A 25,110-nucleotide genomic window follows, 5' to 3' on the forward strand; every position below is an offset into this window, starting at 1 on the left:
GCTCATACTGAAAACAACAATTCCTAAATCTTGTGGACAATTTTCTTTTCTCCTCCATGACACCTCTCGGGCTATTAGCCACCTGGCATTAGCTTCATATTTGGTAAATGCTCCTGATAGCCTCAAGCATATTTCCCAAAATGTTAAACCTGTCATTTAGACCTCCACACTTGCCCTGAGCAGAACACGGAGATCACACGGAGACCTCAGTCCTCTCTAACCTGTTCATTTTACTGGTAAGAATTTGAAATAATGCTATGAAGAAAACATAGCAACGAATCAACCCCAGAGCTGCAGTGCATGTTGAGTGCCGTTCGCTTATTTTTCCATACTGATGACAAGGAATGTTGATTTCGCTGAAAGAACTATATCTGTATCTCGCTCCTTTTCCAGCTATGACTTGCTCATGTGAGTGCCGATTTGCTTCAAACCCTCCGTACAATTGACACACAAGTATGGAAGGAGCGTGACACTGGGATTCAGGCTGTTACAAGCAGTTGTGATTTTTGTCATGCTGGGGGATGAGCGCCCCCTGGTGGTCCCTCACAGACGGCTCTCCTCAATGCAGCACTCAACCTGAACATTGGAAATAGTCCTGTGCTGCCATCCTGTGTTTACACCTTATTTGAGCATGACTCTGTTACTGTGCACTTACACAGCCTAACTATGTGTATGGGATATTGTGAAGTCAAGGAGAAGATTGAAAGAATACAACAAAAATCTTAATATCAATCTTTAAAAAAACATCTGAAAATGCACAGTGCTGCCATCCTGTGGCTTTTGCCGGACACGGCCTCAAAGTGCGCCTATCACCGACACCATCGTTCGTCTTGACATTGTCAAACAGCAGAGAGACCTCATCCCAGGAAAGGTTTACTGGTCTTTAGCCGTCCACCACCGAGCAGCAGGTTGTCAGATTTCTGCCGACAGGTCATTTGGCTGCTGGCTCTGACCTTTGTCAGGGTGCTTTGTCTCCGGGGCCTCAGATATCCCTAACATTCCCCCACAGAAAGGTTAATTGGGGGGCTCAGCTCAAATTTAGAGAAGGTCAAAGATCTCCCTGCATCCCTTCCCCACGGTGTCACAGAGAAACAAACAACTCAATGGAGACAGACACGTCTGACAGGCTGAGCCAGTGGGTGATTTGGAGAACGGTGAAATATAATTAGCTCCACGTGATCGTCAAATAGGTTAGCCTGGACGAATAGGTTTCGTGTTTAGCATTTAGCGAGCCTCGTGTCAAGTTAAAGTTTTAACGAGGCTGCTTTTAGGCATCCATGTTTGTGAGGCCCACGTGCACAATGGCTCCTGCTACATGAAGCAGTTCCGGCCTTTGGCCAGCAGGTGGTGATGCAGCCTTCCTGCAGAGCACTCAGAAGCAGGAATGACCTCATCGTGACGTGGAAGTACTCCAGTAAAAGCCAAAGTCATCCAGGAATATCAAGCCACACATTAGCACGCTGCTGACCAGAATGTTACCTAATGTGCCCCAGCTTTGGCTCACTGTATCATTTCAGGGTTTGAAGTCATGTTGACTCATCCTCACTGTGCTATTCTGAGATGAGCCGTCTGTCTGTCTGGCATCGCCAGGCTGTAACTGTAGCTCTGGGGGAGATTACAGAGTGAAGACCAGCGGGTTTCATGATGTCAGCGAAGGACCATGGGCTCTGCACGTCGCAGCCCTATTAGAGCCTGATGTAATCAGGGGTCGCTTGATCAGGCGCAGAATAGAGGATGTGACGGATTAACGTTAAACCCATGTATAGTCTGGCCCCATGTAAATAGCAACTCATCTCACTATTTCCAGCTAAATTGTTGTTAAATGTTGTCAAATTATTAATGACAGTGTGTAAAATAATTTTATTGTATGACTAATTGGGGTGGGGGGGGGTCTCTATTAACTGATGTATTGTTTAGTTTATAAAATGTCAGAATTTAAAAAGAAATGCACCATCATCATTTCTTAAAGCTCAATGTGTCGTTTTCAGATTCATAGTTTTGACAAACATCCAAAGGCATACAGTTAACTATCATAGAGTACTACTCATATTAGAGGCTGGAAGCAGTTCATATTCAGTACTTTTTCTTTAAACACAAATTAAATGAGTTTAATTTTAAAATTTCGTGTATCACTATGAGTTTTGTGAATTTGTACAAAGGCTCTTCTAAATATGCTGTATCTGGTCACTGGTCCTTCATTGCAGTATTTAGCACTACTTTTAAATATGTGAAAAATGTATAAATTTAATTTTACCGAAGTACAGTATATTGGCAATAATGATATTTCTGGTATATGATGTTATATTTGTCAATATTTAAAAAAATAAAAAAATAAAAGCATTATGAATATAGATGGGGTTTTCTGCAGCGCTATACATTGCCAGAATGAAAATGCCACCTTCTTTAATTATATACATACCCATGACTTGGATATTATTTCAGCATGTAGTGACACATACATTCTTATAGAAAGAACTTGCTTCAACGAGTTTTGCCATCATGTTGTTTTTAGTTTTTTTTGCTTGAGTTATATATAATCATAAAAGGCCCTGCTGAGGACCGGTACTGCAAACTATCTTAGGCTGTAAACACTGTGGTATGTGGCACTGGTCCATATGCCACGGGCTTGTCCTGGTAAAAATAAAGATCATGATATATAAATAGGCTTTTATGCAGTGCTTCCTATGTGTAAAACTATTAAAGACTCATAATGCTTTGCATATTCAGACGCGCACACACATCGGTATGTAAAGACTATTATAATTATTGAAGTATAGTTCACCGTACACATGAGTTCTTATTAATGACGATGAGAAACTGGTCAAATGTTCTTCCCAGCATCTTGAGCTGTTTATCTCTGGACTTACTCAGCAAAAACAAAATGTATGATAACAATAAAACTCTATTATCTGAATTATTAAACACAATCAATCTCAGATGATCTACACAGCACAGCTGTTTTCCTGTCTGCGGTTGCTTCCCTCTGCTCTTCTCCCTTGAGAACATGAATATTGATGACAGGGAGGGAGGCTGACCAAGCTCCCAGTCACTCTCTCTCTCTCTCTACCACCTCTCTCCCTCTCCCTCCCCCTCCCTCCCTTCCTCTTATACCCACACCCTGGATGCAGGCAGGCGTGCACACACCGGCAGATTGACTCAGCTTCCGCATCGCGCTCCCTTCTCCATCTCCGTGTCTTTATCCCTCCCTGCTCTCTCCGCCGGTGGATCTTTAGCCCACTGCTTTGTGGAACACCGGTAAGAAAGACTCCTTCAGTCTGTTCTCTGTGTTTGTGTCTGTGTGTCTGCCTCTGGACTCTTGTCTCACTGGGAGTCAGACAAAGGATTGGGGTGTGGCTGGATGAGGAGGATGAGAAGGCTGATGGCAGCAGCAGCAACAGCAGCATGTTTTGAAAGACGAATGTTGGGGATGATGATGATGATGATGATGGTAGTGATAAAGACACAATAGAGCAGATGTTTGGATGATTAGGTTTGCCGCAGAAATGACAAAACTTTGAGATTGCGACTGTAGTCGTCCATGTCAAAGCTCGGAAGGGATTTACAGTAGGCACCATTTGTAGCTCAGGGTAATCGAGATATGATTCAGCATACTGCTTTCTAGAAAAGAAAACGCAATAATTCTGGCCATGAGCCCGGCATGACTAGTTTCTACGTCAAACTGATTCTATCAGGACCCGTTTAAATTCAAGAGGATGATTTTACGGCCGCTTGGTTCGCAAATGACTGGCTGCAGGCTAGTGGGGTGGGCTTGTTACATTTCCAAAGCAGTCTCTCGCACAGTGGTGGTTCAAAGGGGCGTGACTGGGCCAGACTGTGCGAGGCAGAGTAGTCCAACCTGAGGCTAGGCCAAGATTATGACTGCAGAGGAGCCAGTGGAGCATCGCCTCCATCCAGGAGGCTGCAGGGGTGGATGCAGCAAGAGAGAGGGAGAGAGGGAGGGGGGGGGGGGGGGGGGGGGGGGATGCAGAGGACGAGAACAAAGACCTCAGCCTCAGAGAGAGACAAAGGAATGAAGAGACGGCTTGGTAGAAATAGGCACATGTTTAACGGCATAACCATTTTGTGGAGGAGAATATCAAGACAGAGCGTGTGGGAGGCGGCCACCGCTCACAGGCATCCATGTGGACATGTCTGAGCTGCACAGGCCGTGGCCACTCCCTTTCCGTGCAGCCGTCTGAAAAGATCATGTTAAATATCAGTCAGAGCCTTCTGGATTTGACCTTTACAACATTTACATGCCTTTAATAACTTATGCTGCATGATCAACGTGATGGCTGACAGGAAACGTCAAACCCCTTTGTGCTCAGGTGTCGTTCTCCTCTTTCACAGCCAAAATGTCCGACAAGCCCGACATGACTGAGATCGCCCGTTTCGACAAGGCCAAGCTGAAGAAGACGGAGACGAAAGAGAAAAACCCTCTGCCCACCAAAGAGAGTGAGTGTCCCTCGTGTGTCTGTGTTTCTGAACAATGCTGAAGCCTCGTTCAGTGCTGCCGACAGACCACGTGCTCAGCAAGCAGAGCAGCTGCTGCAGCATCAGCTGATGTACAGCAAATCGAAGAAGCAGCATCCTCTTCCTCCTCGCACAGTCACTAAAATCAGTCTCCTCTTCTTTTTCAGCCATTGAGCAAGAGAGGAAAGGCGATGCCACACCTTGACTTCTGAGCACACCAAGAAAAAGAAGAAGCTGATATGCCACAGTGAAGAAGCACTTTGTTTTGACCATCACAGTATTTGAACCTCTTACTTTTGTCTTCAGAAAAGGGTGCACCTGAGCCCCCCTGGGTGCTGTAAGGGTATAATGCGTCCCCACACAGGGGGGCTCTCTTGCGGCTCGGGCAGAAACACTTTGGCCTGGGTGCCTGTCTTGCACCGTTAGCTTACGGCTAACACGTCTCCAATATTGCCAAACGTGGGAGTGGTGTAGTGATGTAGCACAGAGAGAGAGAGAGAGCGAGCGAGACGGACATCCAGGCTGAGGTGGGGGTTGGGGTGGGGTGGGGAGGGCAATCATTCTAATCATGTGGGATGTTTTCTTAATCAACTTTTTACTTTTCTTTATGAAATAAATATGAAGACGTGGAACCAGTCAATCCTGTGCATTTTGAGGTCTCCTTTGTGTCTACGTGCAAATTTCAGACTTTCACACTCATGAGGCAAATGCTGACCAAGCAATGCCACAGAATAATTATAAAATAGAAAGGATTCATCTCGACAGTTTGCTACTCATAGATAACATTTGATAGCAATGCTTTGATATTAATTCCCCAGACTTTTCATTTGTTTTATGCTAAGGAGATAACGTATGTAGCCTCTCAATTATTTATTACAGCTTATTTTTAACTCAATAACTCATACTGTTTGCTGTGGCACTTTACAGTACATAAATAAGTCCCATACACAACTGTGCAAATCAAAGCACAAAGCACAAACAGGGTTAATATTTATTAATGATTTTAGAATAAGGGTTGGCAACACAGTTTTACACCATAATAATAATAATCATCACCATCATCATCATTATCATCATCTACTCCCAGACGAATGGCTAACAGCAGACACATAATCCTATGCATTTTAAATTAAACCAACCAATTAATATCTAACTACTTAACTGTACCATAAATGTTTCAATTATTCAAACTCATCTCCATATTATGAGGAATAATATCATCTTCTCCTTTTAATTGGCATTAGAGTTTTGACATTCAATGAATTGGATTCAAAAAATATTCAATCATCACTTCATCAGTTGTGTCATTTTCAAGTAAAACATTCCAAAGGCTTTATTGATATCAAATATTTATGAATATTTGCTGTTTTTCTTAGTCTTAGTAAACAGAATATCTTTGGGTTTTGAATAGTCCGACGGAAAAAGCAATCAACAGATGTCGTATTGGGCTCAGAAGGTGATGTGACATGGATTGACCTATCAATCAACTATATAGCAATGACGTAATGCAGATTAATCACTAATGAAAACAATCATTGTCATACTCTGATCTGATGGGTTTCTCTCTTGTTGCTGTTGCTAACATGGGCTAGCTTGCTAACTCCTGACTCTGGCTAGAGGAGAGCGATTGGCTGGAAGGGCGAGGGAGGCGGGGCTTGGTGACAGCAATACCAGACAATGGTGTCATAAGAAGACAATATTAAACAAAAGATGTTGTGGTCAAAATAAAAAGCCATCATGAAATAACAACAAATAAATTACAAAATAAACTTTTTTTCTTTTTTGAAATAAACTCATTGGGCTATATAAAATTGGATTCTACTTTATTCTATTTTTTATTTAGTATCCAGAGACAACATTTGATTTAATTAATCTAGGTATTTATTGGGATTTGAATTCTATATGTGTAGCCTATATCCTTTATTTATTGCAGGTCATTTTAATTGAATAACGACAGACAACGACAATGGTAATTTATAGCCCTCTGCAGACCTCCACCTCTGCTGTCCCAGGCTGGCGTCACCAGTCCTGCCACCCTCCCTCGCGCTGTCAAAGGCGTCACCTCCTGCGCCCTCGCCGCTCCACTTCTCTCACTCCGCGCTGCCATAAATCACGCATCAGCGCACCTCAATGTGTCCGAAATGTCTGCTCGAGCAATTTAATTAACCCGCATCTGAGCCGCCGTGTTATTCTAAGCATATAGTGTAACTCAAAGGGGCCCTGACCCCGACGTGTCCCGTCCCGTCCCGTCCCGTCCCGCCCTGTCAGCTTTTGGGCCTGCGCTGGAATCCACATTAAAGCACAACAGTGGCAACAACATTGAAGGAAGCAGATCGTTTTTAAATTATTATAAGTAGTACTATTATTAACAAGGTTTTAATTATGACAATAACTGGACTATGTATCAAATTATTCATTTGACTGCTGGGCCAAAACGTTCTGATTAGTCCTCTTGACACGAATTGTAGATTATTTTTAAATGTATGAAATATACAAATTTCAGTAAATGCACTTTAACAGCCCACGTGATTTGTGCTGGAGAGTTTCGACGTGTAGGAACACGTCCAGCTGCACGGGGCTGCTGTTGTTTGCAGGTTGTCAACCCATTAAATTCCATTAAAAAAAAAAGAGCCCCTCACTCAGGGGCACTCGGAATCAAATTATGAAGATTGATTTTGAATCGCTCTGTATCATTCCTCGACCAGGTGATGAGGGGGCTCTAGGTTTCAGTCATATTGCGGAGTGAATGCGGGCGATATCTAATTACTGGGGATTATCCTCACCTACACCTCATCACGGACCTCGCCCATGCTATTGTCCACCGCGCTGAGTGGATAGCTTTTCGGGGATTTTGAGTGGCTAAATGGGGATTTGACAAGTGTCAACCATTTAATAAAAAAAAAAGTAATGTTAATCACTAACTTGGTAACTCCTCTCACATCCAATCGCAGTATTAGTATGAAATGACAGAAACTGCCATGATGACTGTTGATGATCGCAGTGATTGGGAGATAATAGCCTGAATTACATGACACAATGGATAATCCTGGATTTCTAAAAAAAGATCACTATGGAGCAAATCTTTTTTTTTTTGTTTAAGGTTTTTTGTCTACAAATCAAACCCACCGTATAACAACATTTTACAGTATGGCAATAAACCAACTTACTCTTTATTGGTGAAAACATCGAAGCTCTCATGTGTTTATACTCTTGTAAATTCCAGACTGTTTTCACACCAAGTCGTTTCGCAGGGAAACATCTATTATCCTATTATCACGACGATGCCAATGTCGCCGATGTGTGAGGCAATATTTACATGACTATATACCTTGAGGCCCTGAAAGACTTTATGGCTTTGTAGTCGCTGTCTTTCCCCCCCTGGGACACTGGTGCCATTTCCCAAACGTTTCCAACTACACATGAGGCCTCATTCAGGGCGCGTATGGGACCCTGCTATTTCGGGGGAAGCCAAGTTGTGCAGTGTTGCTGATGTTATTTCTGTGACCTCTGTGCAGCAGCCAACTCCATTTTAAATCCTCACCTCATAACAAATAAATAAGGCCAATTTTCCTATAGGATATAATATATTACGCTGTACGCGTAACTGTGCAGCGCACCTGTATCAGTTACGCTGTACAGTTCCTATCTTAATAAACTTAAATTAAATTATTGTAGGATTGAGTGGTTTTTTTGTATCCAATAAAACATGAACATGGCCTACTGATATAATCCACCGGGTACATGTTTCAATTCGTGGGAACGTGTGTGCGTGTTAAAGCCTGGGAACGACAGGTGAATGAATGAGGGGCTGTTTAACTGTCTGCGTCATTTCTTTGAAGTGCACTTATGCGACGATGGCTCCTATTTGTCTATGGGACGCGGCAATCGATGTCGTCGTTGGCGCATTTTCACAGCGAATCGTTACCTGCAGGACAAATCTGTCAATCAAAGGGGCAAGGCCATATAAATATCATCAGCGTGGGGTCCGGCTACAACTCCAGTCGCCTTCCTCTACTCTTGGTACTCACTTCTGGGATAGGGACGAGCAGGCCTACGCTTGGAATACAGCTGCCATGGGACCATTCGATCTCCTCACGGCTGTGGTTTTATCCGCGTGCTGTCACTTTCATTTTGCGTCAGCTTGGTATGTTCTTTTGGATTAATTCGTTTTAAAGAATGCTAATGTTTGTTTGCTGATCGCATATTAAACTGCGATTAACGTGGCTCCGTTTTCTCTCTATAGGACAGTGAATAATTTTCTCATGACTGGACCCAAGGTAAATATATTCTTGTCATTTTTTGTGTGCGTAAAACTCCTTCTTGGGAAAAAAAACGCATCGAATATATGAGTAACTTCTCTAATATAGATTTTATGAAATTAATGCAATAACAAATTATGTATTTTGCTTTCTCTCCAAGGCTTTTCTGACCTACGCCAGCAGTGTGCAAGTTGGCGCACAGAGTGGAATGCAGGAGTGCAAACACCAGTTCGCGTGGCAGAGGTGGAACTGCCCAGAGAACACACTCCAGTTGTCCACACACAACGGCCTTCGAAGTGGTAAGACTTTTTTGATCCACACCTCTGTAACATATGCATGACAAGCTGCCACAGGATGGTGTGGCGAAGAGTTCAATTCCAATTTCCAGCATCTGTCAGTTTTTCTGATGGGCTCTCGCGTTAAGTGCATCCTCCCAGGCAGAGACGGTGCTGTAGCTGACCGAGCTCTCTCATCTCCACAGAGAAGAGGCACAGATGTAAAGCTAGAGTCGTTGCTGGAACCAAGTAAAAAAAAACAGCCGAGACGCTCAAAATGGTTAGCCTAATGATCTCCAATGATGATTTTACGCACGCTCTGCGCACCTTTTACGCACAGTATTTATGCAGCTATTACGCATGTATGGTGCAAGATTTGAAATGACAGATGTGTAACATGTTGGTTTGCTATATTTTATCACCTATTGCAGCCACAAGGGAGACGTCTTTCGTCCATGCCATCAGCGCTGCCGGAGTGATGTACACGCTCACCAAGAACTGCAGTATGGGAGATTTTGACAACTGCGGCTGCGACGACTCCAGAATTGGACAGACAGGTAATTTTTTTAATTTTGTGCCAAATTGCTTAGTATTTACAATTAGACTACACTACGTTACCCTTAATTCTATATGAACTGAGTAACATCATGTATTCCCAACCCCCAGGTGGCCGAGGATGGATTTGGGGAGGCTGCAGTGATAATGTGGCTTTTGGAGAGAAGATCTCCAAACAGTTTGTGGACGCGCTAGAAAATGGCCATGACTCGCGCGCGGCAGTGAACCTGCATAACAACGAAGCAGGCAGACTGGTAAGATATGATTTTACTGTGATTGGAGTCACTCAAGTTCGGCCCGTCTCGTTTTGTGAGAGGCGGTGAATCTCAGAGGAGGGACAGTGACATTGTGGAGTCAAAAACAACTCCACGTGTCATGTCATTTGCATTGAGTTTAAAACCATTAAGAAAGAGAAAGTTGTGTAAGTTTGATAATTACATCCCTACTCTCACTATCTTGGCAGGCAGTCAAAGGAACCATGAGGAGAGCCTGCAAGTGTCACGGGGTGTCCGGGAGCTGCAGCATCCAGACCTGCTGGATGCAGCTGGCCGACTTCAGGGAGGTTGGGAACTATCTGAAGGCGAAGCACGAGCAGGCAAAGAAACTGGAGATGGACAAGAAGCCTGCGAGGGCCGGGAACAGCGCGGACACTAGAGGAGCCATCACGCACGCTTTTCGCGGCATTGCCCGGACGGAGCTCATTTACCTGGAGGATTCTCCGGACTACTGCGTGAGGAACCAGAGCACGGGATTCCAGGGCACCGAGGGGCGGGAGTGTCTGAAGGGCAATAAGAACATGTCGCAGTGGGAGAGGAAGAGCTGCGGCAGGCTGTGCTACAAATGCGGCCTCCGGGTGGTGGAGAAGCGCATCGAGGTCGTCAGCAGCTGCAACTGCAAGTTCCACTGGTGCTGCACGGTGAGGTGCGACAGATGCACGCAGACTGTAACCAAATATTACTGTGCGCGTAAAGAGAGCGGGAGGAGACCACACAATAAAACGAAGCAAAGGCACCGCGCGCGCCGGCAATGATCGCCATTTGTTGCAGAGACTTCTGAGTCAATATACTCACATTTTTATCTATAACATCATTATGGACATTCAATACGCACCGTGCAGTATGATATTATATAATATAACAATGTCATTCTCAACGATCACACTGCTTGAAGCCTTTTAATGCACTTTATCTATGATGACTTTATGTATAAAAATTTTATTTCATATTTTGAGGACCAAAACCCTCCAGCATGCTCAGTGGTTTATGTTGGTGCTCATAAGGGATAATTACTTGAATTTGTTTTCTGCGTTTGTATTCTGTGATGTATATATGTATCTCATATTTTTTAAATGTATTATAATTGAAGATGTTAATAAATATTTTTTTTATAATATGTTTGACTCCGTCTGATTTGTCAGTGACTACGTTATTTGTGTATTAAGTGTCCCGGTGTCCTACAGGGGTAGAAAATAAACGGTGCCTAATGGCACCCTTTGAAGTGCGCATAAAGGCGTTTCCTGAACCCGTCACCCAATCAGCTTTCGGACCGAGAGGGACAAAGCCCAACAGTCCCATTTGTTCTCCATTCATATAAGAGAGAAAGTTGCAGCGCGCAGGGTCAAAATAACTACATCGCTCTACTTTTGAGGGGCCAACAGTGTAGATGGACATGCTGAAGTCATTATTTTTGCTCCTCCCTATTTTATACAAAATATGTCCGGGACATGCTTGGTAAGACACAATTTATGCACCGTTTGGCAGCATCTTTTATACATGTTTAACCTTAAAATGTATTGACCTCACCCTTTAACCTCTATCCTCTTCTCAGGGTGGCAAGTAACTTTCTTATGACGGGGCCTAAGGTGAGTTTGATTACTTCGATTATTCTGAAAGCAATTAAAAATGTGATGTGCCAAGAGGTGATACGAAGAATAATAATAACGGTCACTGCCTCCCCTGCAGGCCTTTCTCACCTACGCACGAAGCGTGCAGGTGGGCGCACGGAGTGGGATTGAGGAGTGCAAGCAGCAGTTTGCGTGGGACAGATGGAACTGTCCCGACAGCGCAACACAGCTCAGAGGTCTGAGACGCGGTAGGTTGACAAGGTTAATACATATCATGTGGTGTGTATGCACGTCGACTAGTGTTGAAAGGAAAAAAAATACATTCATGCGTAAAATGAGTGTTGTATGCACAAATGGACTGTGTAAAATACTGTAATTGGCCAAATATGGGTCCACTATTGCATTGTCATGTTATTTTGCAGTACATTAGCACATTAGAAACGTGTACAATTTTTTTTTTAATTTACACTGTTTGAGTAGTTAAAGTAGTTATCAGCACGATTTTCATTCAAAACGTTATTTCCTGAATGTGATCTATATGAAAGTTTGGAATGTATTTGCCCTTCATTTAAAAAATAAATAAATGAACGTGATGACTCATCCTCATCGACAGCCACCAGAGAGACTTCCTTCGTCCACGCCATCAGTGCAGCGGGGGTCGTGTACACTCTGACCAGGAACTGTAGTCTGGGAGACCTCGACAACTGTGGCTGCGACGTCTCAAAAAACGGGAAAACTGGTGAGTATTACAGCAAACACCACGTTACTTATCTATATCAAGACTGTTAAAGACGTGGACTTATTTCTGTGTTTGAGGGATTTTCTGTGATGGGGTTAAAGTTGGTGATTTGATTTCCAGTGATGTGTTTTGCGCGTGTGCAGGTGGCCGTGGCTGGTTGTGGGGAGGCTGCAGTGACAACGTGGATTTCGGGGAGAGGATTTCCAAACAGTACGTGGATGCGCAGGAGACTGGTCAGGACTCCAGGGCTGCCGTCAACCTGCACAACAACGAGGCCGGACGGTTGGTAAGTTACACACTCACCACCATCACTTCTCTGACATTAGACACAGTTGTCAAGGCAGCAGGCTAAGTCAGGCTTCGTTCTCCAATTCCCCAACAGGCTGTGAAGGCAACAATGAAGCGCATCTGCAGATGCCACGGTATGTCTGAGAGCTGCAGCGTGCAAACGTGCTGGACGCAGTTGTCGGACTTCAGAGAAATTGGCAACTACCTGAAGATCAAGCACGATCGAGCCCAGAAGCTGGACATCGAAAAGAGGCGCATGCGCGCCGGCAACAGCGCGGACAGCCGCGGTGCCATCGTGGACGCGTTCGGCAGCATCGACAAGACGGAGCTGATCTACCTGGAGGACTCGCCGGACTACTGCCGGAGGAACGTGAGCCTGGGCCTGTACGGCACCGAGGGCCGCGAGTGCGTGCAGCACGGAGACGGCCTGACCCAGTGGGAGAGGAGGAGCTGCCGCCGGCTGTGCCACGAGTGCGGCCTGAGGGTGGAGGAGAGGCGCACGGAGGCGGTGAGCAGCTGCAACTGCAAATTCCACTGGTGCTGCAAGGTGAACTGCGACGACTGCTCTCAGGTGATAGTCAAACACGTGTGCGCCAGGAGGGAAGGCTCCGACGGACACGGCTTCAGACGGAGACACCGTGGACCCAAATGACACAAAATATATCATGATGATCACATTGATCGGATGACTGTCTACAGGTCACAATGAAGCGATTGTTAAATATCTGTTTGCACTTTTTTTTCCCCCATGTCGAATTGTATAAACGCTATTTATGAAGACTTTAAATAAAAAAAATTAAATAAGAGCCCTGAATGCCACGTTTTATTTCCAGTCATGGGGAAATGACGTGACTTAATAAATCCCAGTTGCACACTACTTGAGTCTGTTAGAATAAGAATGGCCTGAATACACTACAACGGAGGATTACACGGATAAACACGGTGCGGTTCACACCTAGCCGAGGTGTTGATCCATCGTTGATCCACTGCCACCTTTGATGTCAACGCGTATTGATTTCATTCATTCAGAGCCGCAGCGAAGCTTTGAAAGAAAAAGAAAGAAAAAAAAAGGTCAGTATTCTGGAAGTTCGAGGGTATTTGGTTTGATAATCCGGAGACACGCCGCTGCCCTTCCCGGGATTTGACACATCCCACAGGCAAATGCAAAGCAATCACAATACATCAAAGCAAGGGGGGGGGCGGGGGGACACGTTGACAGACATGCCACAGACAAATAAAATTCCATTCTTCCATTTACTTTTTCACAGCAAACTAGGGTCCAGCTCGTACACTGTAAATCCAGGGGAGAAGCTATAAACGAGACTCACATTCCACCAGGAAGGCAAGTTAATTTTTCTAATCTTGTAATTTGCAAGTAATTAGGTCGGAGAGGAGCCTTTCAACTCCTCCCACCGTCCTATCCGCGTCTAAAGGAGCCATTCATTCCCCCTCCTCCCTCCCTCTGCCCCCTGCATCTGCAAAAATCTTCCTCTCAGCTGGAGGCGTCATAAATCTGTCACCGTCTCAGCTAAATGAGTGATGGCATGGATATTGCCTTCATCAGGGGGTCCATGCCTGGAGGGGGGGGTCTAACAGAAAAAAGAGGGGGGGGGGGGGGGGGGGGGGGGGGGGGGGGCTGGGTACTGTCTTTACAGACCAGTTACGTGGAAGTAGTAATCAACAAGCAAAGTGAGGAAAGTACGGCAGGAATTATCATTATCATTTACATTATAGATCAACTGGAGTCGCCACATCCCAAAATTAAAGTCAGTGAAGCCTCATTTGCCTCAACCTTGCGCATTGTTTTATAATATAAAGTACTTTTAATGGACAGATAAACACAGCAAACTCAATACAAGTGAAGAGCGTATGGCTGAATGTACTTTTTTTGTGTGTGTGTGTGGGGGGGGGGGGGGGGGGGGGGCTCACTCACAAAAGCAGAGAAAGCCCAAATAGAGTTTTTAAAGATCTGAGGTGACGATCTCACAGACCGAAACCCTCACTCCCATCCTTCCCCATTTGTCTGTTTGCTTCTGGGGACGTTCCTCTATTTCCCATGCTGTCCTGCTGTGTGTTAATGAAGGTTTAGCTCTACTGGAGACCCTCACCGCTCCACCTCTTATCTCTGCTCTCCACTGGGAGACATTATTGGTTCCATATTGGCCCCATACGATGCGAGTGAGGTGACCACATTTGTTCTGCCATTCATGTCTGCTAAAAAAAACAAAGAGCAAGGGACATGCAACCTTTTGTGTCCCTTTCTGGGCGTTTGTTTTTCTAAATATAATCTTACACTGCTATAATGCCTCTTTGAGTGGTCCTTAGCTTGCTTTATAATGATACTGTATCTAATGCCTCCTCTACGGTGGCAGGATTGTTGTCTTCCATCGGGAGAATATTTCCCAATCAGGACAGAGGAGGAAAACAGTGGGAGGGTGGATGATTGCCTACAAGGACCCCCCAGGAGGACTCATGTATTCACCCAGACATGCCTGGGGGTCTTGGGGGATCTGAGCGTGATTGATCATCCCTTCCGCCCCTCTCCCCTCCCATCTCACCTGGGTGTGAGATGCCATGAGGCCCGACACGGGACAGGCTGCGGCTGGGATACAAGATCTGACGCGGCCTATACGACATCGCCCCTGCTATGAATTAGAATAAGAAGCACGTATGTGAGATCCCAACGCCAACGAGAAAACCAGGCAATTGACTCAACAGAACCTTTGTTTCTGTCGTTTGAATATGTACAAAGGTGTTCTCCACAGTGTGCACTCTATTTTTATGAAAACTGAAACTTTACTTAAGTCTTTTACAAGATAGGTGTGTTTCGCCCACTGCGAAACAAAGAAGGTCCCGATGTCAAGTGAACCCTTCTCGTTTTGGTGGATGGGATAGAATCTACAAAGTCTTGCTGACAACATGGAGAAGAGGAGTAGATCATACATAATGTCACATTTTAAAGTTCCTGTGATAGCTAAGGTCTGTGGTCCTGATGAGGTAACCCCACACCTGACATTAGGGAACACGTCTCGACAACCCAATACAATGTTTTCAGGGAAGTAAACGTGGAGCACAGTTTTTGTTAGGTCTATCAAAAATGTTGTCATTACACGTTCATTGTTCTAAAGAAATTGACTCATTGATTTTCAAAGTTCCTGATATGTTCTCCACCCTCTACCCCTATGTGAGTCCAACTGAAAATATATTAATTTATTTGATAGCAAACAGTTTTCCCGCCACATATATTGATGAATAACACATCAACCAATGTCTGTTAACGTATCCATGACAATACACATGAGGTTGTTTCTGCCCTCTTTGATATCGTACTGTGTAATCTGCACTGAGCTTTTACTGTAATAATGAATATATTCAGCTAATGCTCTGGACGTGTTTTTAATATAAAGATCACCAAGATCCAACGTAAAATTAACAATGAGTAAAAGTTAAATTTATTAGTTATTTATATTTTGAGCAGATGAAAAGCACAAAGGTCTCAAACAACACAGTGAAGAAGAATCAAAATTCAACTACGCCACTGACATCGAGAGGTTTTCTTGAGAATGATACCATTTTTTTCTTACTCTGTATTCTCCTCAACAGTATGTGTACAGGATGAAGAAGTGTGGGGCTCGGAAGAGTTTGTCAGTGAAAGCTATTATTAAACTGTCCGTGTTCGTCAATATAAACTCAGCAAACTCTTAAATAACTTATTGAATTCAAATTTTGCACTGCAGGACACAAAGTGATGATGACCATGACGGTCCAGACCAGGAGGAAGATTACTTCATCTGAGCAGCAAGACAGTGATGAGCACTGTGAAGGTAACTACAGGTCACCTCATCTCGACCACCGAGAGAGGCTGAACTCAAGGTCTCTCACTCCAGAGGTAAGAGAAAGTCACCGTGACAACGGTGCTGCGCTCAAAAGAACTGCCGTCAGATGAAGAACAACCTCAGTACTGTATCTCAGCTGCTTTTTCGCTTTGAAAGCTTACCTGGTGTTCATGTTTGCTAACTTATTCACTGTGTGAGAAGCTCCGGCCGCCTGCTGAAAGGAAACATCCAACTTCCTCGTCAACCAAAAATGAATCCTTCCCTTCAGCGACCTTTAACACACAAGTTAACTACGCCACAAACACCAAGCCTATTGATCATTATGATAATTTTTTGATTGGTCCTCAGCAGAAACATGTTGTTGTAATTTCCTTCAACCTCAGCCAGCACAATCTGCATGTCGACAGGAGCGAGAGCAGTGAACAGCACGGCTAATCGCTGAAAGACTTTCCATGTACAGGTATGTGCCTCTTAATATTTATCGTTAGTGGTTTTAACAGCTGAACAGTGGAACTTTAAAATCTCCATATTACTGCATTTCTATTTGACACTTTCCATAATGTCCACAAGATGGCAGCACCATCAGGTGTCCTGGCTCATTCATCTGCAAGCTCCCTCAACCAAGGACCTCCAAAACCTAGAGACATGCAGAAAATTTAAACAAATGATTGTTAACGAACAACAAACAAGTGAGAATCGAAAGCAGAATCCCAGTCAAGCCTATGGATAGTTTGACGGCTGGAGTGCACACTGGATGTTGAGGGTGAAGGGTTTTCGGTGCAAACACACGTGTCGAGCACTTTCACGAGCGAAACAACAGGTGGCGATGTTGTAAAGAGAAAAGCAAGAGCCCTGATGTCAGTTGTGAGAACTCAAGAGACCTTAGTTTTTTCCCTGTGCTGGGTAGCTGGAAGTTACGTTGTCTTACTTTTCTGTCATTTTCCCCCCCAAAAATGTGTTCTTTCTAGTCTTTTCTATGAATTATTTATGCTGCAGCCAGGTTTTGGATCCCAGCAGACATCAAGCTGAAGTCGCTCTCAGAGAGTTGAATAAGGTCGGATGCTACCTCTCACAATCGCACATCTCTCATCCTCCTGCTGAAGCAGAATGACAAACGTACACACAAACACAAATGTGCTGTTGAGACCACATAGGGTTTTTGTGTGTGGATTTGTCAGTGGGCATTGGTGGTGAGGGACAACTCTGAAGGCTCTGCTGACCACCTCTACACCCTGATGGTGCTGAAACAAGACACAAAAAACACCCCACCTTGACATACGTCAAATATTCATAAATGTAATCACATAATCCTGTATCATCTAAAAGAAAATCTATCAATGGGGAAAGCTTATTTTGCTTGACACGAGCTCTTAGAACTAGGGTGACAAGAGACCTTCATGGGCAATAAGTGCCAAAATATGTAAACAAGTTGTTCTAATTATGCTCAATTAAAACTTACTTTTTCATTTAGTATTTTGGTCTCCTGTAAGAGCTGACTTCAGGAATTTATAACTTCTTTTCGACACTTAAACAATTTGGACCCATTTTGCCATTTTTGAGTTTAGTTTGGAAAGGTTAAGGAAGAAAAGGACTGCAAAAAGGACTCAAACCTGGGCTGCAGAGGAGCTACCAAGGACCCAAAGACGAATCTATAAATTAATGTAAGATTGATAGTCACATTTTTAAACAGTAGAAAAGTAACTAATTAAGCGATTACCTATTCTTATATAAACACTTATTCTTTTAATCCAAAATATTCAGGACCATTCATCATGAATCTTTCAGGTTAAGAGCATTTTCTCCATTGTCACACAGGCCATAGGATTCCAGATCAATTATTATCTAACAGAGAAGCAATTTTCGATTGAGTTTGAGCCTTTTCCAGTAACACACACCATCAACAAACACCGCCTTATCAACACCAAGGTAAACTGAAAATGACGATGCCCTTTGTCTACATTGATAAAATGAGGGAAATGTCAGTGCGTTCATTCTAAGTAAACTCAGAAGTTCACATCTTGTGGCATGCCTCCAAGTGGGTTTGATGCAGGCTTGTGCTGCGCTGCGTCATTAGGTCCCTGTCATCTTTTTTGTGTGCTGCTGTGGGTTTCCCTGGGGTGAAGGAGATGATTACCACACACACACACACACACACACACACACACACACACACACACACACACACACACACACACACACACACACACACACACACACACACACACACACACACACACACACACACACACACACACACACACACACACACACACACACCTCTGCATGTTGTCTGCTGCACCATGCGGGACTGTGACCGGTACCAGCACCAGGCCTAATGTAGCCGTCATCGTGTTTGTCTATGCTAATTTGTGCACTTGCAAACATGTGGCTTAGTTCGGGAGCATTTTAAGAAACATACGGACAAAGATGTCACAATATTCACAATCGTAAAGTTCATTGTTATGTACAGTAATTCAATTTGCTTCGTACCTTCCCCTGGTAACTTGAATTAGAGAAAGAGAGAAAAAGAAGGACTTTTACATGGGCCGATGATTTGTTTATTTCACGTAACCGTGTTTTCCAGACACACAGCATTACCTCTGTTCTTCATGCCTCAGGATCAGGTCAGGCAGGGGGGGCGCTGCTTCCATGCCTCCTGGATTTTTCAGACCCGTCGGCTTGTCGGGGGAGCCGACACAAACGATCAGATCACACAGCCTCAGCTGGGTTCGCACTGCAGACGGAGAACAAAGATCTTTTTATTCACAATGTCGTTACATCTAAGAAGTGACGTTCCATAAACATTCATTACTCCACATCCACTGTTATTGTACTCAACAACAAACAGCCTGAATGACACGTGTAATCAGTCACAACGTTTAATCCACTGACGGGTGCAGTGGATAACATTGACCAGCATTCATCTGGGTGTTACTTTGACACTAACCACCAACTGACCATCGACGGCTGGCAGCAGCCTCAACCAGGAGGAGAACGTGACTCCACACTACAAAAACTGCTCTGAAAGGAGCAGCTGTAAGAACACGACAGAGAGTGCAGGGCTGTGACTCGGCCTCAAAACTCTACGGATCCCATTCCGACCATGCTTTTAGGAAACACCGGAAGAACACAGACCCATAAAGGCCCCCAGGCACAAAACCCACAGGACCCCAAAGAATCGACAGCCAATGTCCCAACACAGGGCAGCCCCACAGACCCTTTGTCCATTCCCCGACGGGTCAGAGCTGTTTTGGCGGCACGAGGGGAAACAGTTTGAGGAAGGTGGTTTTAATGTTGTGGCTCATCGGTTTAATGTTCCTCTGCAGTTGTTTCAAAGAAAAATGATATTTCCCTGTATGACTCACACAAGAGGCATTATTGTGGTATACTGTAGGTATATGATATATCCCTCATACTGTAAATTAGGCTTCTGTATCCAAAGGTTATCTTCCAATTTCATGCTACAAACTAACTTAACTGAAAGCGAAACAAGCATTCACAGATCCAATGGTCTCTGTTATTGAACATCATGTATCATCGGTTTTAGTACAAGTTGGTGAAGTAGGTGTATTCCTTGTATGCCCACAGCTAATGCAGTAAACTATCAAGAATAGACAAAGTGCGAAGTCACGAGTTCACTAATCCTTCCATTTAAAGAGTAATATACAACAAACCTCTGATGTTTGTTTCCAGCCATTGATCTCAGAGTGAGAGTGCAGTTATTATCAAGATAACACAGTCAGATTATCCCGACTGTCTCTTTGCCCATCTGTCCCCCGTGGCAAAAAGGAGAAAAAAAATAAGTTGGAACATCACTCCTCATATCAAATGGCATGATGGGAAACCCATGTATGTTTAATCCTTCAGTTACGCCCATCTACCCATCAGCAGGGTGTGATCTGACAGACGTCGTGTAGTATCATGTACCTCTGCACCACTGACATGTAACAGAAAAAGGCTAGGTTGCGCAGCAGTTGCTCTAGAATAATTCACTTTTGGCTATCACATTGCAGATCTTGGATAACAGTTACATCACGTTTTGCATATTTGTAAATCGTCAGGGTCATCTCTGACAATGTGGCGGTGTACAGGGTGTGGATGGGGATAAACAGTTATACATACATGCCAGTTGAGTCATACAGTTGGACAAGGAGTTAAGCCCCGTCAGTACGGTTTCCAGATCCACGTCGGCAGCGGAGGGAGCTTGTTCTCTGGTCTTCCCTGCGTTTTCCATCTGAGGAATGAATGAATGAATGAAGAGCAAAACGGGACATATGTCGATTATAATGCAATAATAATAGTAAAATGTAAACGAAAAAATGCAAATCTAAAATCAAACTATAGGTTAAACAAACAGCAAACTGACATTAGTATGGTAAAAAAATGAGATGTATGTCTGTTTAAAAACACGACAGAATGCATTCTCAGTTTAATGTTTTCATTTATTCAATTCAACAAGGTAAGTAGATCAAATCACTTGAGCGCTCACCAACACAAATAGGCCGCACTAACATAGAACTGCTTATTAAAATCAAAACGCTACAGTTGACATTACTGACACAAACACCGTGTTTCATGTAGTCAGACAGAGAGAGGTGCAAACGTCTGCTTCCCCTTGGAGACAAGACACGAACTGCAATACTGACTTGAACACAACACAATCACAAACTTATGAATCATAAAATACTGCTGTAATCTCAGATCGGTGCTTGTGGAACCGGAAACCGGTGGCGGCAGCATCACATGCGAGTCGGTGTTGTGGCAGCAGGAGGAGGAGCGGCGGGCTCGGGGACGTCGTCCGGCTCCGGCTGCTCCTGGTCGCGGTCCCCGCACACGGCGGCCCTGCAGGTGCGGTGGGCCTCGGCCAGCTTCCGCATGAGGAGCCCCGGCTCAGGACCGGTGCGCAGGGCCACCAGGTCGTACGCCATCCAGGTCAGCTGCACTGCAGGTGGACGGACAGACACGGGACGACGTCGCAGACAAGTTATTCGACAAGAAAAAGTCACGACGTCACACATTGACGTTACACAGCACAATACATAATACAATACAGCACAATACATATACATGTATATATATATATATATATATATATATATATATATATATATATATATATATATATATAGACAGCTACACACCTGATATGTTTTCAGCGTCCTCAATCATTCGCTCCAGATATTTGTTCAGCTCCAACATGTCGACCGCGTCGTCCCGAGGACGCTCGGGGGGCGAGGACGAGTCCATCTAGATGAAAAACACTCGGGCTAACGAGCGCCGGCTAACGAGCGCTAGCTAACGTTGCACCCAGCCGCTGCTTGTCTGACGGTGGCACAGGTAAATGTTTGTTAGCCGGAGAGAGATTATGTAAACTCTTCTACTCGTCACGTCTTCAACGGTTAACTTTTTTTTATTTTTTATTTTTTTTTGTAAATGTACAAACTACAGTTTTGATGAACCGCCAACGCGGTGAAAAGCCTTTGTTTAATTCAAACGTTTGGCAAACTTACGTTACAACGCTTTTTCTCCCGAGAGACGAAAACAGACGCGTCACTGGAGTTGGGAGTTCTCGCGTTAACTCAGACGGAGAAAAAAAAGAAAAACACGACGCTTTGCGCGTTTTCAATTTATACTCTGATGACGTCACGCGCCGCGATCGTCCGGATCATTTTTCTCATGCGCAGCCTTCTTCCATAAAGCTGCCTGCACTCATTCACAGCTGGGAAAAGCTAAATATTATTCTCAAAAATGATTATTTAAGTTATCAGTTAACTACTGCATAGCTTGTCAAATTCTGGAAGAATATAATTTTACATAATTCAAGATCTTTTTTTTTTTTAAAGCCTGTTGCTCCGGTTCCTGCACTTCATTGCTTCTATGATATAACTCCTGCTAAACCTGGTTTAAAGGTAAAAATAATAGTTCCATAACTGCATATTTCCATTTTTTAATTGTCTACCATAAGCTTGTTCTGACCAAACAACACTCCAAAACCAAAATATATTTAATTTCTTATCATGAGACAAAGAATCAACTTGTTGAATGTTAGAAACAGTTTCCATTTTGTGCTCGATCATCAAGATATCCAAATAAATGAATGAAAAATATTCACTGCAGGAGATGGTTGTTCACCTTCAGGGTGACTAAGCTGTTTGTTACAGCAGGGCTGACATGCAAGAAGTCAAAGTTATTCAAATGTACAATCTAAATCAGCCAAATAAATACACATTTCATTTCATTCTCTTTAAAAATGCATCATAATCCCTTTTTTTAAAATTACATGTGACTGCTCTTTATTAATGTTGGAGTAACAGCTATAGTGGAACATTATTTGATTGAGGGTGAACAAAAACCTGTGTAGAAACTGAAAGAGCTGACAGCAGGGGAAAAAAAAGAGAGAGTTCACCTGAGACAACAGCCAATCAAACGAGGTGGGGCGTTTCCAGGGAAACAGATAAAGCCGGTGTGACAGGTGACATCTTGACATAAACCAAGGGCAAACAGACGAGAAAGGGGTTGGGAGGAGTGGCCTACAACTTGGAAGCCTAGAGACCATCATTTGGATCAACTCACTTTCAAATACCCACAGAGGACTGAACAAGACTTTTTCGGGGGCCTGACAGAGTTGCCACCACAGAGTTGCTATCAAAAGGAAGGACAACCACAGCTAAAGCATTCAGAGTAGAAACTGAAGGGTGAGAAGAAACTTGACAATGTCTTCTTTCGAGACCCAGGGCCAGTCTCCTCCACGCTGTGGCCCGCAGTTCCCCAGCCTCGGACAGGAGCCCCCTGAGCTCAGCATGTACAGCGACTGCTACTACCCTCCTCCCTCGCTGCCGAGTCCTCAGCGCACCACTCCGACCACCTACGACCTGGGCGACTACACCACTTCCTCGCCAAACCCTTACCTCTGGTTCAACGGCTCGGGGATCAACACCCCGCCGTACCTGGCTACCACGGGTCCGTCTGGTAACCCGGGCCCCCCCTTTGTCCCTCAGCACTACGGCATGCAAAGGCCTTACCTGGGTCCAGCAGCAGCCGGGGGCCCGGGAGGGGAACTGAGCTGGTTCTCTCTGCCCTCGCAAGAAGACCTGATGAAGCTGGTCCGACCCCCTTACTCTTACTCCGCTCTCATTGCCATGGCCATCCACGGAGCGCCCGACAGGAGACTGACATTGAGTCAGATTTACCAGTACGTCGCCGACAACTTCCCTTTCTACAACAAGAGTAAAGCGGGTTGGCAGAATTCCATCAGACACAACCTGTCCCTCAATGACTGCTTCAAAAAAGTACCCAGAGATGAGGATGATCCAGGTAAAAATCTAATTATCTTTTATATATATATATATATATATATATATATATATATATATATATATATATATATATCACTCTATTTTGAATATTTCTCCCTTACACAGAAAGTCTTACATGATTAATCCACTTAACATCCATTTGATTATAGTTCTGTTGTTTCCATGGTGTGTTGAATATTGGTTAACTGTTAATCACATTTTATCAATTTAAATTATCCTCTCTGATATCACAGGAAAGGGCAACTACTGGACACTTGATCCAAACTGTGAAAAGATGTTCGACAACGGAAACTTCCGCCGCAAAAGAAAGAGAAAGTCCGATTCCCTCTCCGGTGGTGATGGCAGTTCAGGTGCTCCAGAGTCGGGTGACAGTGAGAGGGGCAGCCCCAAACTCTCTGGAAACACTGCCCTTAACATCTCCCCCTCTCCGGACAGGATCCCCTCCCCTTCATCCACAGGCCCAGCGCCGTGTCTGAGCAGCTTCTTGTCTGAGATGTCTGGCGTGGCGTCTGGAGCCGCTAATGAGGTGGGAGGCGATGGGTTAAGCAGGCCGCTGCATATTAACCTTCCTTTAGATGGGCCTCATAGACCCGCTCAGCCTGGAAGCTTTAGTAGCTACTCCCCCAACCCAGAGTGGGTACCACAAGTGCCGGCTCCCCCTGTGCTCTCCTCTTCACCCACCCACTCTTCCCTGGGGTACACCAGCCCCATCCTCAGCCAGTACAGTGTCTCCAATGGGCATTTCTACCCTACACTGGGCTCGACAGGGATCATCTATCATCGCGAGGGCACAGAGGTTTAACAAGACAATAAGGTGGATAAAAGTTTGAGAAGACTCTTGATGGGAAATTATACCTGTTGGGTTACTTGTGTATTTAGAGAGGATCTGTTGTGAAAGACAATATGCACACACACACACAAACACAAACAGTCAGAGTATGTTTGCGCTGACTGAGACACCTGAGATCACTACAGCGTGTGACAGCAGAGTAAAAAGGCTCTGATTCTCACAGGAACAGCCGAGTCAGCCGCAGCGGACGACATGTGTCCCTCCCTGAAACCACCGTCAGCCTCTCTATCAGATCCTCAGTCAGCTTTTATTCAATCCTAAACTGGTCTCTATCAGATCTGACTCATTATCAACAGATTCCCGGTCTGATCTGCTGACACCAGGCCATTCCACACTGCTATCTGGGATTCTCTGATGGTATCTCACATGCAATGCTCGAGCAGCACATTCAGAGGGGTAGTTAAATTACAACGTCACTGGTTTTTATCTAGCAAAGAATCAAGAAAAAGGTAAAAGGTAGACCTGTTTTACGGTTTAGTTAAACTAGTCTGATGAACTTACAGTCTTGGAGTCTGATATAAAAGTGTACTTTGTAAATATGTCCATGTGTTGTGTGTAATGTTATACTTTTATATTGTTGGTTTTGTTGGGGCGGCTGTTATTGTACAAAACTGCTTCTTGATGTATGATGCTGTTCATGTTGTGTTTTTGTTATGAATAAAATATTTCAGAGTTC

The 25,110-nt window shown here is 44.3% G+C and overlaps 5 protein-coding genes across 7 annotated transcripts; 4 read left to right on the forward strand and 1 right to left on the reverse strand.

The window, feature by feature from the left end:
- Nucleotides 1–3,097: 3,097 nt before the first annotated feature.
- On the forward strand, nucleotides 3,098–4,694 carry tmsb2 (thymosin beta 2). The gene is made up of 3 exons (XM_035649787.1): nucleotides 3,098–3,255; nucleotides 4,351–4,455; nucleotides 4,641–4,694. Exons 2-3 carry the CDS (start codon nucleotides 4,356–4,358, stop codon nucleotides 4,676–4,678), a joined length of 138 nt encoding a protein of 45 aa, XP_035505680.1. The 5' UTR covers nucleotides 3,098–3,255; nucleotides 4,351–4,355; the 3' UTR covers nucleotides 4,679–4,694.
- A 535-nt stretch (nucleotides 4,695–5,229) lies between these two features.
- On the forward strand, nucleotides 5,230–10,960 carry LOC118319404 (protein Wnt-8a-like). Its single transcript, XM_047334422.1, has 6 exons — nucleotides 5,230–8,617; nucleotides 8,717–8,750; nucleotides 8,893–9,031; nucleotides 9,439–9,564; nucleotides 9,674–9,816; nucleotides 10,026–10,960. The coding sequence occupies exons 1-6, from the start codon at nucleotides 8,274–8,276 to the stop codon at nucleotides 10,590–10,592; spliced, it is 1,353 nt and encodes a 450-aa protein (XP_047190378.1). The 5' UTR covers nucleotides 5,230–8,273; the 3' UTR covers nucleotides 10,593–10,960.
- Nucleotides 10,961–11,135: 175 nt separating this feature from the next.
- On the forward strand, nucleotides 11,136–13,238 carry LOC118319403 (protein Wnt-8-like). The gene is made up of 6 exons (XM_035649783.2): nucleotides 11,136–11,292; nucleotides 11,390–11,423; nucleotides 11,524–11,653; nucleotides 12,019–12,144; nucleotides 12,288–12,430; nucleotides 12,527–13,238. Exons 1-6 carry the CDS (start codon nucleotides 11,225–11,227, stop codon nucleotides 13,082–13,084), a joined length of 1,059 nt encoding a protein of 352 aa, XP_035505676.1. The 5' UTR covers nucleotides 11,136–11,224; the 3' UTR covers nucleotides 13,085–13,238.
- A 77-nt stretch (nucleotides 13,239–13,315) lies between these two features.
- On the reverse strand, nucleotides 13,316–22,065 carry syce3 (synaptonemal complex central element protein 3). 3 transcript variants are annotated; one of them, XM_047334421.1, is made up of 4 exons: nucleotides 21,779–22,065; nucleotides 20,391–20,502; nucleotides 18,867–19,002; nucleotides 13,316–13,474 (listed from the first exon to the last, which is right to left on the reverse strand). In XM_047334421.1, exons 2-4 carry the CDS (start codon nucleotides 20,500–20,502, stop codon nucleotides 13,450–13,452), a joined length of 273 nt encoding a protein of 90 aa, XP_047190377.1. In that variant the 5' UTR covers nucleotides 21,779–22,065; the 3' UTR covers nucleotides 13,316–13,449. The 3 variants fall into 3 exon arrangements, with proteins under 3 accessions (XP_047190377.1, XP_047190376.1, XP_047190375.1); XM_047334420.1 differs by lacking the exon at nucleotides 13,316–13,474 and adding an exon at nucleotides 16,165–16,905; XM_047334419.1 differs by lacking the exons at nucleotides 13,316–13,474; nucleotides 18,867–19,002; nucleotides 20,391–20,502 and adding exons at nucleotides 20,693–21,210; nucleotides 21,410–21,515 and having other exon boundaries at nucleotides 21,779–21,930.
- A 216-nt stretch (nucleotides 22,066–22,281) lies between these two features.
- Nucleotides 22,282–25,110, forward strand: foxi3b (forkhead box I3b). The gene is made up of 2 exons (XM_035649782.2): nucleotides 22,282–23,582; nucleotides 23,818–25,110. The coding sequence occupies exons 1-2, from the start codon at nucleotides 22,982–22,984 to the stop codon at nucleotides 24,384–24,386; spliced, it is 1,170 nt and encodes a 389-aa protein (XP_035505675.1). The 5' UTR covers nucleotides 22,282–22,981; the 3' UTR covers nucleotides 24,387–25,110.

The sequence above is a fragment of the Scophthalmus maximus genome, chromosome 9 (assembly GCF_022379125.1).
Source record: "Scophthalmus maximus strain ysfricsl-2021 chromosome 9, ASM2237912v1, whole genome shotgun sequence".
In the NCBI taxonomy this organism is placed as follows: Eukaryota; Metazoa; Chordata; class Actinopteri; order Pleuronectiformes; family Scophthalmidae; genus Scophthalmus; species Scophthalmus maximus.

Excerpts from the sequence above, each read along its gene's own strand:
- foxi3b (XM_035649782.2), top strand. The coding sequence starts at position 22,982 with ATGTCTTCTTTCGAGACCCAGGGCCAGTCTCCTCCACGCTGTGGCCCG. Across the intron at positions 23,583-23,817 it reads CAGAGATGAGGATGATCCAG|GAAAGGGCAACTACTGGACA; the intron begins GTAAAAATCTAA and ends CTGATATCACAG.
- LOC118319403 (XM_035649783.2), top strand. The coding sequence starts at position 11,225 with ATGGACATGCTGAAGTCATTATTTTTGCTCCTCCCTATTTTATACAAA. Across the intron at positions 11,424-11,523 it reads TTCTTATGACGGGGCCTAAG|GCCTTTCTCACCTACGCACG; the intron begins GTGAGTTTGATT and ends CCTCCCCTGCAG. Across the intron at positions 12,431-12,526 it reads ACAACGAGGCCGGACGGTTG|GCTGTGAAGGCAACAATGAA; the intron begins GTAAGTTACACA and ends ATTCCCCAACAG.
- LOC118319404 (XM_047334422.1), top strand. The coding sequence starts at position 8,274 with ATGAGGGGCTGTTTAACTGTCTGCGTCATTTCTTTGAAGTGCACTTAT. Across the intron at positions 9,565-9,673 it reads CTCCAGAATTGGACAGACAG|GTGGCCGAGGATGGATTTGG; the intron begins GTAATTTTTTTA and ends CCCAACCCCCAG. Across the intron at positions 9,817-10,025 it reads ACAACGAAGCAGGCAGACTG|GCAGTCAAAGGAACCATGAG; the intron begins GTAAGATATGAT and ends CTATCTTGGCAG.
- tmsb2 (XM_035649787.1), top strand. The coding sequence starts at position 4,356 with ATGTCCGACAAGCCCGACATGACTGAGATCGCCCGTTTCGACAAGGCC. Across the intron at positions 4,456-4,640 it reads CCCTCTGCCCACCAAAGAGA|CCATTGAGCAAGAGAGGAAA; the intron begins GTGAGTGTCCCT and ends CTTCTTTTTCAG.
- syce3 (XM_047334419.1), bottom strand. The coding sequence starts at position 21,515 with ATGGACTCGTCCTCGCCCCCCGAGCGTCCTCGGGACGACGCGGTCGAC. Across the intron at positions 21,211-21,409 it reads GGACGCTGAAAACATATCAG|TGCAGCTGACCTGGATGGCG; the intron begins GTGTGTAGCTGT and ends GTCCACCTGCAG.